This window comes from Sceloporus occidentalis, unplaced genomic scaffold, assembly GCF_023333645.1.
Source record: "Sceloporus occidentalis isolate IW3139 unplaced genomic scaffold, rSceOcc1.0.p SCAF_311, whole genome shotgun sequence".
NCBI classification, from domain to species: Eukaryota; Metazoa; Chordata; class Lepidosauria; order Squamata; family Phrynosomatidae; genus Sceloporus; species Sceloporus occidentalis.
This window is the reverse complement of record NW_028317291.1, coordinates 104,126-122,313: the sequence shown is the minus strand read 5'-3', so window position 1 is coordinate 122,313 and position 18,188 is coordinate 104,126. Positions and strand designations below refer to the sequence as shown.

Sequence of the window (18,188 nt, the reverse complement as noted above, 5' to 3'; positions counted from 1 at the left end):
TATTTGCACCATGTTGTAAGTTGCCATTACAAGCTATACAACCAAGTGAGTATAAAGTGAGAATTAAATCCATGTGCGAACACATTATAACATGTTTGTATTTTATTTTATGAACAGGGGCTCGTAAGGTGAGGGTGTGGAACAGAGAATTGGTTTTGCAGTCTACAAGTGAAGTTATAGAAGGTCTGGAACAAGCAGTGTCCTGGAAGTGAGTTTTAACTGTAGACTTTTACTTGTTTGCTTTTTTTTTTTCTTCAAGTTTGCAGTAAGTACAAGTATCCTTTTGCTATTTCAAAACCATTTGTTTTCCAAATCTGGTCATTCTGCGCCATGTGCTACTTGGTACATTTTTGAACCCGACTAATGCAATTTACCCCATTAAACCATATATTTTTGAAAACTAGACACCCTGTGGTATTTTAAATGCTAGTTTTCTTTCTATGCAATAATTCTAACACCAGTCTGTCAAACTTTGTGGTAGTAATGTATATGTGTATATGTGACAGCCAAACACCGCCACAATATGTGTTCAGCAAAATCTGAGTATAGTGATGCCCCTCCCCCCTTGCATGGGTTTGTTGGGTTGTTTGGGGGTTTAAAGACCGCATTTGGGACGTGCGCATTTTTCAAATTGGAATTTTGACAGGTCATCCTGCTGCCATGTGTTAGGGATGTCTTTGAAGCCGTCCAACTCAATTCACCCCATCAATATATATATATTTTTGAAAACTAGACACCCCAGGGTGCTTCAGATGCTGGCATTTTAACTATTTCCACGCACACATTTTACCATCAGCCATTATCAAAATTTGAAGGCGCTTTTTTTGTGGTTTTTATCCCACGCGCACGTTTTATACTAGGTATGAATTTACAGCTCCTGATATATGCCCCAGCCATACAACACCCCAATATGTTTTCAGCAACATCTCCTGAGCACAGTGATAACCCCCATACATGAGTTTGCTAGATTATTTAGAAGGTAAAAGGCCACCTTTGTGAGGTGTGCATTTTTTCCTGCGTATAGTGGCAGTACGTATGGGTTGTTCTTTCCCCTCAGGACAAGCTTCTGAAAGACCAATCAAAAAGTAAACTCCTCCCCTCATACCCATAAAAGCCGGCAAACTGGAAGAGTCCTCAGTTCTTTCTTGTCCCTCGTAGGGTGAACAGCTTCATGGATTCTTCTGATGGTGCGGCACACGGGGGGGGTGAGTGTTTGGCTGCGGTTTCAACTTCCCAGGTGGAAGTTCCGTGCTGCGCGCCTCGTAACTGGTTTACAGAGGCAGCGTTCACTCTATCCTTTTTGGTTACGGAGGAGGAGCATGTGCAGCTGTGTGGAACGAACACCCGGGTGGCTATTCGTTCCACAGTTATCCTGTAGCGCGATCTTAGCATGCGCGGGACAGATCGTTTTATGGCTCCAATTCTGATTATTTTGCAGCCTATTTAAAGCTATGCAAACCTGACTGACCACAAGAGTGTGTGTCAGTCAGGTTCCCGTGTCACCAAGCCCCCACACGGTTGTCTTGCATTGGATTTAAAAAGTCTTTGGTTGCGGTTTAAACTTCCCGGGTGGAAGTTCCGTGCTGCGCGCCTCGTAACTGGCTTACAGAGTCAGCGTTCACTCTATCCTTTTTGGTTACGGAGGTGGAGCATGTGCAGCTGTGTGGAACGCACGCCCGGGTGGCTATTCATTCCACTGTGATCCTGTAGCGCGATCTTAGCATGCGTGGGACGGTTCATTTTTATGGCGCCAATTCTGATGATTTGGCAGCCTATTTTAAGCTGTGCAAACCTGACTGACCACAAGAGTCCACACAGTTGTCTTGCATTGGTTTTAATTTGGGTTTTATCTAAACATGTTGAACCCTTCCTCTCCATTAACAGTCAAACCTGCTCCTCCTGCTAAATAGCTGCTTCTAAAGCTAGATATCTAGCCTGTCCAGAGTGTAATATGCCGCTCCTGGACGGCTACAGAAAAAAGACTTGCCAACAGTGTGCTGCGGACAGCTTGGCAAAAGAAAAGCAAAAAGACATGCAGTCATTCTTATGCTGGTTCCAAGATAATTTATTCCAGACCTTTCAGCATTTAAAGCTAAATCTCCTGCACCTGAGTCACCTGCAAAAGCTATTAAAGGTGGCATCGTCTGACCGTTCTTCGGGAGAATGCTCTCGCTCATCTTCTGAGACTAATTCTTATGATTCAGAGGACGGATTTGGCTTTCCACCTCAAGAAATTGACAAGTTTATTAAAGAAGTTAACTGCGTTCTTCAGTTTCGACTGAGAGCAACTAAGAAGGGTTTTCCCTATTCCTCCCAAATTAGTGGAATTGATGCAGAGGGAGTGGAATAACCCCGGCAATCGAGCTTTTATTTCTAAGCGTTTAAGCAATTCAAGTTTCAAGAAGATATTAAATGGCAAGAGCTTCCAAAGGTAGAGGTGCAAGTTGCACAGTTATCTAAGTAAACCGCGCTTCCTATAGGTGAGATAGCGGGACTCGGAGACGCTATGGAGGAGAGAGCCGAAACAGCCGTTAGGAGAATGGTTCAGCCAGCTGCGTTTCAGAGTAAAGCAGCTTCAGCAGGAGCAGCTGTTATCAAGCCCTGTTGATATAGAAAATGGAAGATTACTTTATGGCCGGACGGGCAGTATGGTTAAGATCTTGAAAGGTGGATACAGCCTCTAAAGCAGCCTTATGTGACCTGCTGTTTGAACAAGGAAGACTTTTTTGGTTTGCCATTAGAAGGCAAGAGAGCAGGGGTCGCCTGCAACACTTTCAGAAAGTATGGTTTCAGTCTACAGAAAACACATGAATAACAGAGTGGTCTAGACAAATAGTTTTTGTAGGCTACAAGATCAGGTTTTTTCACTGTTCCTCGCGACCACTTCCTGTGTTCCTCTTATCTTACAAAAAGTAAGCACAAAGTTTTGTTGGCAGCAGTGTTGAAGTTGTTAGTGAAAGAGGTCATCGAACAAGTGCCCTCGGAACATCAATAGAGAGGAGTGTATTCTCTATTTTTTTTCGATTTAAAGACCATCTTTCATCGTTGTATCGCTTATCAATATTTCAGAATGGAAGCCATTATATCCGTTTCCCACATCATCCGAGAAGGAGATTTCATAGACCTAAAAGATGCGTATCTACAGGTCCCTATGGCAGGAAGTTCCTGAGATTTGCTATAAGAACAAAGAATGGCCTGAAGCATTTTCATCTCAAATCTATTGTTTTTGGTTTGGCTACCGCTCCACAAGTCTTCACAAAGCTTCTCTGTCCCCTGGTGGCGCAGTTGAGACGGTTTAGCCGTCATCCCGTATGTCAACGACTGGCTTCTCAAGGCATCCTGTCCAAGTCAACAAAATCACCAACTGAAGACTTCAATAGCCTTTTTAGAACAGCACAGATGGATCATAAACATAGAAAAATCTAATCTTACTCCATCCAGGAGAATCAATTTCCTAGGTTGCATTGTGCAAAAAGAGGGATACAGAGTCCACCTTACTTCTCAGAAGATCACACGGATCAAACCATCTGCAACGATATCCGATTTGTATAATCAGGAAAGCAATGAGTCTCCTGGGTTTTTAACCTCTAACATCCCAGCAGTAAGATGGGCCCGGTCAAGAATGAGGCCACTTCAGTGGCAGATCCTTTCCAGCTGGTCCAGGTCTCAAGAGGAGTTAGATTCTAAGATCCAGGTGTCAAAGAGTGGTTCTCCAACAGCTCAATTGATGGCTTTGTTTTCAACCAGCAGACTGGTCCATTGTCACAACAGATGCACCAGAGACAGGTTGGGGTGCTCACCTTTGGTTCCACAGAGCCCAAAGAAGATGGTCGCCAGAAGCGGCAAACCAGGCATACAACAAAAGGGAACTGAATGCAGTTTTTCTAGCCCTAAAGGTGTTCAAATCGTGGATTATGTTCCCCCACTAAAGCTTCATTCAGAAAATGTCACTGTAGTAGCTTACCTCAACAGACAAGGAGGCACAAGGGCTTGGAAGCTTCAATGTCTTCAATGTTCGGAGATTTTTTTGTTATGGGCCCAAAATCATCCGAGAGATCTATCGGCATGTCATATCAGGGGGCCTTCAATACACTGGCAGACGTCCTGAGCAGGGGAAGATATTCTCAGACAGAGTGGTCTCTGAGCCTAGTTATTTTTTGACAGGTTGGTCGTCAAGTTTGGGCGTACAGAAGTAGATCTCATCGCTACAAGACAAAACAGAAAACCCCTCTTTTTGCATTTCTCTACAAAATAGACTATTCTAATTTTGTAGACGGCTAACAGCGATATGGCAAATCAACCTAGCCTATGTGTTTCCGTGGTAGCTCTGATCCCGCGTATCCAGAAGATCAAGAAGGACAAAGCCAGGGTGCTTGCAATCCTTCCGTTCTGGCCAAACTGGGGCTGGTTCTCAAACCTGCTCCAGATGACGATTTGTTCTTGGCAACTTCCAGTATCTCCAGATCTACTGGGAAACCACAATGTCCATATACACAGCATCCAGATGTTTCGCTTAACGGCATGGATGCTGCAAGGCTAATTCTAAAGGAGAAGGTATTCACGGTGCTATGGCCAGTCGGTTGTTAAATTCGGTTAGAAGGTCTACATCAGAAATTTACCTCAGAACTTGGAGCAAGTTTTTGGAATGGTGCCAGGATCAAGAGTTCCATAGATATCCTCCCTCTATTCCAGTCATCTTGCAGTTTCTCGAGAGGGGGTTCAGTGCAGGTCTCCAGGTGGCTACCCTGAAGGGACAAGTGTCCGCCTTCGGTCACTTCTTGCTTTGGTCTTGGCCTCGGATCCCTTTTATTAGGCGTTTTTTGCAAGGCTATTATTCTACTAAGGCCTCTTTCCAGGTCGTCCGTTCCTCCTTGGGATTTATCTCTAGTTCTTAAAGCTTTGTGTTCTGCGTGATTTGACCCTCTACAGGAGATATTTTTAAAAACTCCTCTCCCTAAAAACTGCATTTTTATTTTTGGTCGCCATCACTTCAGCTAGAAGAGCGGGTGAAATTCTGGCTCTCTCGTCATCCAGTGAGTTCATTGTCTTTCATCAGGATGAAGTAGTTCTGCATCTCCGACCGTCTTTCCTCCCTAAAGTCTTGTCGTGGACTAACATTAACCAGCCTTTAGTGTTACCCACCTTTTTTCCTAAGCCTTCTGCTCCAGAAGAGATCATGTGGCATTCTTTTGGATGTTGAAATAGCTCTTCATGTCTATTTACAACGTACTGCAACAGTTTGTGCGTCAGACCACCTGTTTCTTCAGTTTCATGGAAAATCTGCGGGCCAGGAGGTGTCCAAATCTACTCTGGCTAGATGGCTTGCTGATTCTATTCGTTTAGCCTATGTATCCTGTAAAGTGGATGTATCGACTCATATTAACGCGCACTATACTAGAGCTATGTCCGTTTCGAGGGCAGCTAAGGCCTTAGCTTCCCCAGAAGAAATTTGAAAAGCGGCAACCTGGTTTTCATGGAATACTTATATTAGACATTATAGGCTAGACCTTTCTGCAGCTTCGGAAGCTGCCTTTGGCCTTCATGTTCTTCCAGCGGTCAATGCCTCTATCCCACCCATGTAAGGGATCTTTCTATATCCCATACGTACTGCCACTATTTCTTACCGTAAATTTTATTTTTCCTAGTATAGTGACAGTACGTAGTTCCCTCCCTTATTCGTTGGAGTGAGTAGTATTTCTTGTTATTACTGAGGACTCTTCCAGTTTGCCGGCTTTTATGGGTAAGAGGGGAGGAGTTTACTTTTTGATTGGTCTTTCAGAAGCTTGTCCTGAGGGGAAAGAACAACCCATACGTACTGCCAATATACTAGGAAAAAGAAAATGTACGGTAAGAAATTATTGTTTTTCTGGAATTTGGACATCTGGTCAGCCTGTGACTATGTCCTATTTTTGGGACATCTTTGAACCTGGTTAATTCGACTTACCCCATACCCCATGGGCATTTAACATGTATTTTAACAAGACATACAACATTAAAGGATCGTACTCATGCACTTCACAAAATGTTGTATACATGATTCAATGCACCAAGTGTACAATAGGGTGTTACATCTGTGAAACCTGGCCTCAACTTAATAAAAGGATGAATCTGCACAGATACTCCATCAAACATCATGATGAAGAAAACTTCTGCACTCCAGTTGGGCACCACTTTACCCAAACAGGTCACTCCATACATGACCTTAAAATCAAAACACTGAGAGGTAATTTCACACCCAAGAAAGAAAGACATTTGAACCCAAAATGATACATTTTTATGATTGCAAAAACAGAGGACTTAATGTGGATTTGAGGTTCTTAACACATTATCAAAACTTCTTATAACCTATAAGTTTTTCGTCTGCAAATTCTCTACCTTGTTGTTTTAACCCTGTATCAGAACATGTACTGGTTAATTTTAAACTGTGTTTTTCACTTGGTCGGAAATGCTTTTGACTTGATAAAGGGAGGACTCCCGAAAGCTTGTCTATTATTTTAAATACTGTTAGTCCAATAAAAGGTATTACAAGATTTTGCAACATTCTGTTTTTTTTGCATTCTTATACACTGGACTAATACAGCTACCACAAACTACAACTCTTTCCATCGAATACTGTTTGTGAAGATATAATGCTATTTTTAGGAATTGCTCATAAAAATAAACTTTATATATATATATATATATATATATATATATATATATATATATATATATATATATATATATATATATATATATATATATACACTATATAGCAGACCTTGATGCCTGGGGGAGGAACACACAGTCTAATGTTGCTGATCTCGTTGTTGCTTAACGCCCGTACACGGTTTTAAAGTCATGACGTGCCAGGCACTGTGGCCAATGCGATGTGCCTGGCAATTGCCGTGATGGGGTTAAAATGGTAGCGTAAATGAAACAAAATACATCACAAGAATATAAGAAAATCACAGAAGAATGCACATAACTTTGGGATTACAAAGTCTCTCCGCAGCAAGGGAAAGTTATATACTTCAAGACATGGTAGGACCAGAGTAATTTACTATTTGTAATATCCATCTGTTTTCATCAGTCCGTTTAATGTTTTTTCTTTGCTCCCAATGAACAATGTTGATGTTTGAAAGCCTTTTGTTTTCCTCGTACTAAATGAAACTGGTTGGGGTATATAAGAATCACTTATGCATATGTTCACTAGTGAGGTCTCACTGTAGAAGACGTAATGTTTGTGTGTTTTTTATTTCTTCAAGGCCATCAGGAAGTGTTATTGCCACTACCCAGAGCAAACAAAATAAGCAAGATGTTATCTTTTTGGAGAAAAATGGGCTTGTTCATGGAGAATTCACACTTCCATTTGCCAAAGGAGAAGTTATGGTATGTATGATGTGGTATATATATATATATGTGTGTGTATGTATGTATATTCTTGTATGTATGATACCATAAAGGATTATGACATTAAAACAGTCTATCCCCTTTTTCTTATCTTCCTTTCTCACAATCCTCTCCATTTATTCTCCTCCTTTCTTCCCTCCCCATATTTCTGATCTTTTACCCGCTCTACTCTACCCACTCTTTCTTCTCACCATTTCATATCTTGCTCAGTTCCTTCCTTTTGCCAATTATTATGACCTACTTTTTTCTTGACCCTCTTTCTCTTTCTCACTTCTTTCACTCCTTTTTTTTTTTTTCTCCTCTTTCTATTTTCTTCCACGCTTGTTTTTTTTTTTATAAAGGTGGTCACACTTGCTTGTCAATTAATCAAGGACATTTAATTAACAGCACCTGTCTACTACTTAGCATCTTCATTTCTATGGAAGCAGTAAGGGTGTACTTTTACACACATGGCTTCTCCATTTTTGGCTTTATTTTTTATTGAGTAAATCATGAGATTGCATTGTTCATCTGAGTTTGCTTTACCTAATATTAAGCACTGTTAAGGAACAGTGTTTATGTCCAGATATGTGAAACCATAGATTTCAAAGAGGGTGTACTTTCTCTTTCATAAGACTGTATGTATAATATATTATAAATATAATAATGTTTGTGTGTATGTATTATATCTTTAAAAACCGTGCATTTTTGTATTTGTTGCCACATTTAAGTGTCATTAAACAAATCTTCTTAACAGGTGAAAGAACTTCATTGGAATTCAGATTCTACAATTTTAGCAATTTGGCTTCAAGATATAGAAAAAAATGGCACAAAGCCAAACACGTATGGTAAATATTAGACTCATAGGTATGGGTTTCTCGGGCATACAATACAGGAATATTTAAGGTTATAGAAATAGACTTTCTATAATGTTTGGAATTGCGGCATTTCGATTGTGTATTCCTAATTTTTGGCACTTTTGTAAGGAAACAGGCATGTGTAGTACGTTAAGGCACAATTATGTTTAAATGTGATGTTGGATTTGAGACCTTGTTAAATTAGGTAAATAGTATAATGATGTACACACTTTTGCATGAATCTCCATCAGGTTGAAGTGCTCAGACTTTTATTGGTAGTTGTCACTGATAAAGTGCCATATTGTATTTTTTAGAAATGTCATGTAGATGTTTGACCATATATATATATTTTTTTCCTTGTGTAGTTCAGATATGGACAGTTGGAAATTACCATTGGTACCTCAAACAAAGTTTGCATTTTGGAAGTAACGAGAAGAGCCAAATAGTTTCTTTGTTATGGGACCATGAGAATGCATTTAGACTACATATAATCAGTGCAAAATGGGAATACTTTTGTTATGACTGGTTTTGGAGTACAGACTGCACCAGTGGGGAAGGTCTTCAAGGACAAGCAGATGTCGCTGTTATTGATGGAGGTAACCTAGTTTGTAACTGTGTTCAGTATAGGGCATTTTATGATATTGCATAAGAGAACCCGTAGGCTGCCTAAGCAAAAATATTGCTGTACAGCTTGTAACCCACCAGGTACATGTTTGTATGTTTACTTTATCAATTGATAATTAATATTCTCTAAAAGCATGCATCTGTTGATTAAATTAGTGTAATAATTGGTTTTTAAGATGACAAAAAAAAACATACTTTCCTTATTGCACTTGGTAAAATGTATACTTTAGAATTTGTATTTTAGGTCTGCACAGTTCATGCATATAAATGTTTTTACATGTATGTAGGTATTGGTGGCACCAATTAGGTTATTCTAAAATGTTGTCTTGTTTCTTTCTTGCAGACACAGTCTTAATTACGTCTTTTCACCAGGCTGTAGTTCCTCCTCCAATGAGTACTTTTCAAATTAAATTCCCAAGAGCAGTAAATCAAGTCGTGTTCAGCAGTGACCCTGAAAATAGTAGTGATCTTGCTGTCATTGATGCAGACAATTGCCTTTACATCTACAGATATGGTATGAGTAATAGGGAACCTGGAGATATATACATATATACACACAGTTTGCCTTAAGGAATGAAAATTAGTTTAATATTTGCACTGTGTTTTTTCCACAGAAGGCAGTACGAAGAATAAAATAAAGTTGACTGCAACAGGAGTTGCGGAAGACAAAGCTAAAGGAAAAGATTTCAGGTAAATTTTAATAGCTGTAGGAAGACTACAGTGTATTTACAAAAGCATACTTGAAGTCCTTGATTACTTAATTTTTAGCACATATGTATAGTATGTTGCTCGGATGGGATACTTCGGGAAATAAACATGCTGTACTTAGCAACTTAATCTTCCAAAGATAAGCTATGTTTTCTTTATTTAAAGAACAAAAATGACAAATATGAATTGTTGATAAATCCAACACACTTTTTTTTGTCTCAAACTTGTATTTGTACCAATACAGTGCAGCTGTTTTATTTTGACTCACAGGGCATTTCACAAACATGGCTTGCAGAGCACATAGGTTTGATATGTATATATATATGTATATATATATATATGTATATGTATCTAGGGTATGGCACCTATGGCTCCTGCCATAGGCGCCATTTGAAGGGGGCGCCAGTGAGCAGCTTTCAAACGCCGTCTTTTTTTTTTTTTTGTGATGCGGAGGAGAGAGAGGGGCGCCTAGCAACCGCTCGGTGCCCCTCATTCTCCTCCACGAGACCTCTACCTCCGTCCCGGTGCTGGCGCCGGCATTTCATGCTGAGCGCCGTAATATGTCGTCATATCGTCAAAAAGTGTTTGTGTATCATAGATATATAATTGTGGAAGGGCAAAGATGGCACTAGCAGGAGGTTTGAGCCTTGGGGACCAAGATGGCACAGGCAAGGTGTATATGGGACAAAGATTGCACAAGCCGGACTGTTTGGGGACAAAGTTGACTTGTGCTGGGCTACTTGGGGACAAAGATTGCAAATCTTATGTGTGTGATCTGGGTGCTGACCGGGTTCTATGTGGGCAGTGTGGACGCCAGGGCTGACTTTGGGGTGTGCAACCTGTGATGTATGCCTGTAATTTAGTTTTTTTTTAATATACCTTTAATGCAGTGTTTTTATGTGAATTCCAATTGATCTTTACCTGCAAAGCTGGGTTTTTGTGTTATTCTGTAGAACCATATGTGCTATGCTATGTTTCCTTACATTATTTATGTGTACCTGCAAATACAGGGTTAATATGTCTTATTCAGCCGATTAATACCTGCAATGCTGTTTCCATGTATGTATTTGATCTATACCTGTGATGCTACGTTTCATATATCATTGTATACCTGCAAATACAGGATTTGTATGTCTGATTCTGTTTATTTGATATATACCTTCAGTGCTGAGATCACAAGTGAATTTCAATTGATCTGGGTTTGTGTGTTGATCTATACCTGCTATCGGCAGCAGGGACTAATATCTATATATATATGGGCAGCAGGGGCTAGTAAATGGGTTTTAGATATTTGGACAGTGGCGCAATTTCAGTGCTTGCCGTAGGCGCTATTTTCAGTAGATACGCCTCTGTATATATGTATATGTGTGTGTGTGTATATATATATATATATATATTAGTAGAAGTATTATTAAACACTCATCTACAGATACCAGACAAGCCAGAAGGCTTGTATTTCCCTCAGAAATCTCATGGTGCTGCCACAACCACAATGCATTCTGGGTAGGCACATGCAAATAAGGTTAACAATTATCACCTTTGCCTCTATATCCACTTTATACATGGATCCCTTAAAAGTAATTGCCCGCTGTACAAGATATATATATATATATATATATATATATATCTATGGTCTGAAGAGTGAACCACCCCAGATCTTCACAAGCTCCTCATAGGAGAATGCAAAAAAAAACCTCTACCATCTTTACAGTTGTATTGTGCAGCTGCACAACTGAATTTTCTAAATAAAGGAGTTTGTGATTTACAGGGCTAAGAGATCAGCCCTGTAAGCACCCACAAGTATTCTTGGCTTTCCTGGGACCTAAGAATGTCTGGTCCACAAATATTTTTTGTCTCTGTATGCTACCACAATTAACTTTAAATGAACCAATCAATATTTAACTGAAGTGTTGTCTTTCATCTTTATCTAGGGTGAATAGTTTAGGAACTACAGGACTTATTATATGAAGTATAAAGGGACCTAAAGTAATTGAACAATTGACTGAGAAGCTGTTTCATGACCAGGTGTCGGTTGTTTTATTATTTCATGAGCATGGGAAATGCTCCTAAAACTCTGGTACTCTGGTCAGATAAGACTAAAATTTAGCTTTTTGGCCATCGAGGAAAATGCTAGGTCTGGCGCAGACAAACCACCTATAACGATGAGTGAAGCATGGTGGTAGCAGCATCATGCTTTGGGAATGTTTTTTGTCAGCAGCGACTGGAAAACCTGTCCGGATTGAAGGAATGATGGCGCTAAATACAGGGAAAATCCAGAGATTTCTTGCTTATTGCCTCCTTCCTTTTCCTGCATAAAAGTTTTCATTTTCGGTGCCCCATTCCTCTTGACCTTACTTCCACCCAGGCTCTAGCTTTCACCATCCCTCTCAGTATTCCAGAAATTCTGCCGCTAATGCAACACCCACAGTAGCTCCTCTTTCTTCATACTTTGTTGCCAACAGGACCCTCTTTACTTAAAATATGTTTGCCTTAGTAATATGTAATAAATGGCTTAAAAGGTTGACTCCATGAGCCAACCACATATGTCATACATGGTGGCCCCTTTCTTTTCCTAGCCCACATAGACATTGTTTTTTTGTTTTAAATGTGACCTGTGTACACACATCTGAAACTTATTTTCATGCTGTACAATCGCTCTATAAATTAAGAAAATTGTGTCCAAATATTTATGGACCTAGAATAGCTGTGGGCAGGGCCAGATTAACAGCGGACCACACAGAACTATAGTCCCAAGCCCTGGAGTTCTGAGGAGCCCTGCACCAATTGCTCGAGGGCCCTAGCGTTTGGGATAGCCCATACCTCTTACCTGTGACATTAAGCAGCAATCCGGTCAGGTCCCCAAACGTGTGGCAGTCACCCTCCCTCACAGACACGGCTCTCACGCAGTTGACATCAGTTCTTGGCCTGTAGCGTCTGTGAGGGAGCTACAGACCACAAGGGACATACGGGAAGGAAGTGGAGTATGGGGAAAGTACTGTGTATATGTATGTCTATGTATGTATACATATGTGTGTGTGTCTAAAAATTAGGTAAATACAACCTCAGATGAACAACAACTCATGATGTAAAGTTATTAAAAACTGGAAAACATTAAAGAGAGGAGCTGACATCCTTGCAAATTCACCCCAAGGTCAGGCTGTGCAATGCTCAGAGAAATGTAAAAAATATCCAAGGATTACAACTTGGACTCTACAGGCCTCACAGACTAGGCCCAGTATGAAGTAAAAAGACTGAACAAGTATGGTTTGCTTGGAAGGAAAAAGCCTCTTCTCTCTTAAAAGAACATGGCAGCACGGCTTAGGTTTGCATCTTAACAAACCACAAGACTTCTGGAACAATGTCCATTGGACAGACAAGACCACAGTAAAGATGTTTGGTCATAATGCACAGTGCCACGTTTGGCAAAAACCAAACACAGCATATCACAAACCACTCATCCCAACCCTTAAGTGCGGTGTTGGAGGGGTGATGATTTAGACTTGTTTTGCAGCCACTGGATCTGGGAATTAAATCGAACATGAAATCATCTGTATACCAAAGTATTCTAGAGTCAAATGCGAGGCCATCTGTTTGACAGCTAAAGCTTGACCGAAATTGGGTCATACAACGGGAAAATGATTCCAAGCACACCAGCAACTACAACCGAATGGCTAAAAAAGAAAATAATCAAGATGTTGCAATGGCCCAGTCAATGTCCAGACCCCAACCCGATTGAAATGATGTGGCAGGACCTTAAGAGGACTGTACATAAACAAATGCACGCAAACTTTAAATAACTGAACCAATGTTGCATAGAAGTGTGGGACAAATTTACTCTATGTTGATATGAGAGACTGATAGTCATACAGAAAACAATTCAAGTTATTGCTGCTAAGTGTGGTTCTACAAGCTATTGAATCATAAGATGTAATTAGATTTTAACACATGGCTTCTTCGTTTTGGCTTTATTATAACCTGAGATTGTATTTACCAAATTTTTAGACCCGCTAAGGAACAGATGATTATGTCCTGATATGCAAAACCATATAATTCAAAGAGAGTGTACTTTCTTTTTCACACAATTGTTGATAGAAGGTACAAAGAGGATGAAAAAATGCAGAAGGCAGGAAAGATACATGGAAAAAAAAAAAAAGGGAAAGAAGATGAGGAGAAAAAATAGTTAAATGAAAGAAAAGAACAGAATGACAAAAGACCACAAGAGGCAGAAAGGAAAGTAAATTGGGGGTGGGGGGGGGGTTTGTTAAAGGCAAAAATCCAGAGAAGGATTCCTGATTAAATGCCACCTTCGCTGTGGGTGCTCATCTCTTATGCCTTTATTAGGTGGCTTTAACTTTTGTGTTGCTACACCGAAAAAACTTAAATTTACACAAATGCTACAACTTTATAATGAGCTCCTGTTCCGTAGGTCACATGATCTGTGACTCCTAGGTTTTTTTAAGGAATTCTTGACTTCAATAAAAAATTTTTTTTCTCTGCTATAGATTTGAACTTTCCACACTAGATTCACATCATCACCCTTGTCGAAATTTGTTCAAATGAAGTTGCTCGCTCCACTTTTGCGGGTGCCATCGTGATTTTGTCTTTTTTCCGCATGTCCTCTTAGTTACCGCCTCTATTAACTTTAATAATCACAAGATTTCTCATTAACCCATTCGTGACAATGGCTATTTTACCATTTCTTCAGTGTTATTGTTTAGCTGTAATTTCCTTCTTTCTCATTTACTGTGCCCATACAAGTTATATTTTTTAAATGCCATTATTTTATTTGTATCATACAATTTACTATTAAAAAAAAAAAAAAGTAAAAAAACTTTTACTCATCTATAAAAGCCAATAAAAAACCTGGTAAATAGGTTCTACTATTTGTCCTGAGTTTAGAAATACCCAGTGTTTTGATGTTTGCTTTTCTTTGCGAATTATAGGGCAATAAGTACAAGTAGTGTTTTTGCTATTTCAAAACCCCATTTTATCTTATTTTATTTATTTATTTCAAATCTGGTCATTCTGCCCCATGTGCTATTTGGGACATCATTTCAGGTATAAAATGACAGCTCCTGGTATAAGTCAGTGTCAAATAGCAGCACGATGGGTATTTCAAATGCTGGTATTTTAACCATTTCCATCCACTTATTTTACCACCAGCCTTTGTCAAAATTTGAGGTGGTGTTTTTCACACACATTGTCCACACCGTGGGCAGTAATATGTAGTTGCCCTCCTTTTTGCAGCTACTTTACTTTTCTGTGAAAGGTTTCCACAGGATTTTGTAATGTGTCTGTGGGAATGTGTGCATTTCGCCAAAAGAGAATTGAGTTAAAATTGGACAAGAAACCATGTTGAAACAGGAGTGTGAAGTAGAGCCCTGCGCAGGACGGCTTTTTTAATCCCGCTCCCGCTGTTTTTAATCCCGCTCCCGCAATGTGGGTGTTCCACTCGCTCCCGCCACATTTGTGGCCAATCACGCCCGCCTCCTTACCTGATTTCCCGCGCAGTCCCGCAAGGCTGCCCTCGAGCTGTTCCCTCACAGCGTCTCTTCTCTTGCTCCGCCCAGGAACAAGGCGGAGTCACAGGAAGTGACATCACATCACGTGACTCAGTTTTGTTCCTGGGCGGAGCAAGATAGGAGACACTGTAAGGGAGCAGCGAGAAGGCAGCCTTGCGGGACTGCACAGGATTACCGGGACCCGCAGGGACAGTGCCTGACCGCCCGCAGCCCCAGCAAGACCGCCCACGGGACCCGCCTCCCAATGCAGTCCTCTAGTGTGAAGCATATGTTAGTCTTGAACATATTTTGTGTGCTGTAGCATTAACATTACCCTTCACGAACTTGGTACCCTCGCTCAAACCTTTAAAGTTTGGTGAATATTGGTGTGGGGCTCTTTTTAGTAGGCTATATGCATTCCGCCAAACCCAGAATCATCCATCAGATAAGGAAATGTAAATCTTTCCAGACAGCCCGTTTCCGCTGCTCCAGAGTCAAGTAGCAGTGTGCTTTGCATCACTCCAGCTGTGGTTAGGGATTATGTTTTTATGGTAACTGATAATTTCCATAGGATAGATTCTCTGTTTTTCGGGGACCTGATGAGGCCTCTAATAGGACTATTGCCCACTGGTTGTGTCCGTCATTTACCCCTTCAATCCCAGGGGTTTTTGGTACCTCAAATCCCGGAGCAATTTTGCCATTTTTGTGCTATGTCGGTTCAGCGATTATTCTCCTTTCCTGTGAATAGTGTACTCATGTAAACTATATATTGTTTTTTTCAAGGAGAGATAGGGATTTCTTTTGATACCATAGTTGGATGATTAGCTGAAAATTTAGAATGAGAGATTGAGTAAAAACTAACGAAAATTTGAAGAAAATCCTCTCAAATTAACAAATTAAGTAAAGTGATGGAAAATCCCCTCCAAGTTTATCAATTCAGGTGTCCTGATTTCAGAAATACCTAATTTATATAGATTTTCCATACTTTCCCAGCACCAGGGAACATGCTATAAGGTGTACATTTTTTGTAGAATGTTATGCTAGTGCAATGGGATGTAATTTTTTTTTTTTTTTTATATATTTAAAAATAAAATGGTTAGAGGTCCTTAATGCGTAGGCTGGATTTTAAACCTGGAGAAATCCCATTTCCTATTATGACGTCGAACCAGCTTTCTGGGTCTAATATTGAACTCTTATGCATGAAAAGTGTTTCTTCCTACTGACAATATAGGGAGCCTTCTTCAGTGTTGGAATTGAAAAGTTTCTTCTTTAGACAATCATGTCCAGCTCACGTCAAGGGGAGGTCTATCGAGACAAATGTCCAAGGCTACTGGTCACCAAGAGAATGCTTCCTTCCAATTGCCCTGTGTAACGTTCCACTCTTCCCTGTCTGGAATTGTTTAAACTCTGTGCTGCTCATTTTCTTTGCCAACCACTAGTGGCCATCCTTGTCACTCTGCTGCACTCAGACCTGATTGCCATATCCAGGTGCACCTTATTTCCTGGATTACACAGCCTTTATAAACCTGCCCAGCCCTTCAATCTGGGACTTGACATTAATGTTTCTGGACTACCTGTTTTGATCCCGTACCTGATCTGTTCCTGGGTTGCGGCCAGCGCCCCGCAAGCAGGCTCCCAAGCCGAGTGGCCCCGCCCCATCCAGTGGGCTACTAGCCGTGCGCCCCGCCAGCGGGCTTCCAGCCAAGAGACTTTCCATATATATATGTTTTACCATCATCTGCAATACAGATATTAACTGCATATTCTGTCTGTGGTTTATTTCCTGCGCCTATCTGAAACAACCCCAAGCCATTATGCATCGTGGGGTACAGACGGAGCCCCTTGTATCCCCTGCACCTGGGCTCCTATCAGACCTGTTCACCCGGTCCGTGACACCATGAGATGTTGGTGAAAAAGCTCTTAATCATTGGGTGACTTCTCTAGTCCACAAAGATATCGTGACCAAATCAGACGATCAATTAATCGTGGCCTATATCAACAAATGGGACTAAGGAAGATCTCCATTTCCAGGTCCCATATTCCATCCCAACCTAGGAATATTTCTTCTCATGGCCTGGAGATTGATTTTGTGCAGTGCCTTCAGTCTCAAACGCTCTTCTTCTCAGCAGAAAGTAAGTGACTTCTCTCAGATACTTGAAGATCTGGAAAAGCTTTTGTTCCTGGTGTTGGGCATCAGCTTGTCATTATCCGTCGATTCTTGACTTCCTTCAGGATGTATTTGACTGTGGGATACAACCAGCTACTGTGAAGGTTCAGGTCTCTGCTCTTTGCACTCTTTGACTTTGAACTTGCTTCAGGCTAGACCCTCAGGTGTTTTTCTAAGACACATGTCAGACTAAAACCTCACTTAGTTCTCACTCTTTCTCTCTTTGGCACTTGTGCAAGGAGGATTAGTGAACTTTAAGTATTATCTATAAAGGAATTATTTCAGCGATTTCCCCTGCCCTAGACACTGTTTTTTTTCAATGCCTCCAGAATTTAATCTCAAAGCACAAACTGTTTTCCGCAAAGAACAGGAAAACATTCTTCCAACATTTGTTTTCCTTCTTCTACTGCACGGGGACAATCATTATATACCTTAAGAGATATATTACTATCTATTTAGGGAGTACTAAAGAGTGGAGGAAATCATCTTGTCTGTTCATAGCCTCTTCTGGAATCAACAAGGCTCAGGGCATCTCTAAATGAACAATAGCCAGATGGATCAGGTTGACCATTTGTATTGTTTATTTATTGGCTAATAAAACTCCACCCACAAGTATCAAAGCCCATTCTGTGTCTACCTCCTGGGTGGATAAGTGTGTGATATCAACAGAGCAGGCCTGCAATTTGGCTACTTGGTGAAGTCTTCACACATTTGCTAGACACTGCACGATTGCCTGTTTGTCTGAGAAGGATGTTGTAAGGGCACTGGGTGCCGGATCAGGTAGGGGTCTCGATGCAGGGCCAGGTTTGTGTTCAGAGCATGGCTGTAATTAGGCTGATGTATCCAGTACAGGGCTGTGCTCCGCTTTAGCCTTAGTCTTTCTCTTCGGCGCCATCTATAGGTGTTCTTAGCACAAGCAGGATATAACCTTGAGGTGACAAGCTCAGTACAGGTAGGAAA

The 18,188-nt window shown here is 40.6% G+C and overlaps 1 protein-coding gene across 1 annotated transcript in view; it reads left to right on the top strand.

Moving 5' to 3' along the window:
- LOC149274905 (putative elongator complex protein 1) overlaps window positions 1-18,188 on the top strand; it is a 76,083-nt gene that overhangs the window by 24,858 nt on the left and 33,037 nt on the right. Inside the window, exons 7-12 of the mRNA XM_089505101.1 lie at window positions 118-208; window positions 7,248-7,371; window positions 8,129-8,219; window positions 8,594-8,824; window positions 9,196-9,366; window positions 9,467-9,542. Of these exons, the coding sequence (XP_089361227.1) occupies window positions 118-208; window positions 7,248-7,371; window positions 8,129-8,219; window positions 8,594-8,824; window positions 9,196-9,366; window positions 9,467-9,542 (784 nt within the window). The remainder of the gene's footprint in view (window positions 1-117; window positions 209-7,247; window positions 7,372-8,128; window positions 8,220-8,593; window positions 8,825-9,195; window positions 9,367-9,466; window positions 9,543-18,188) is intronic.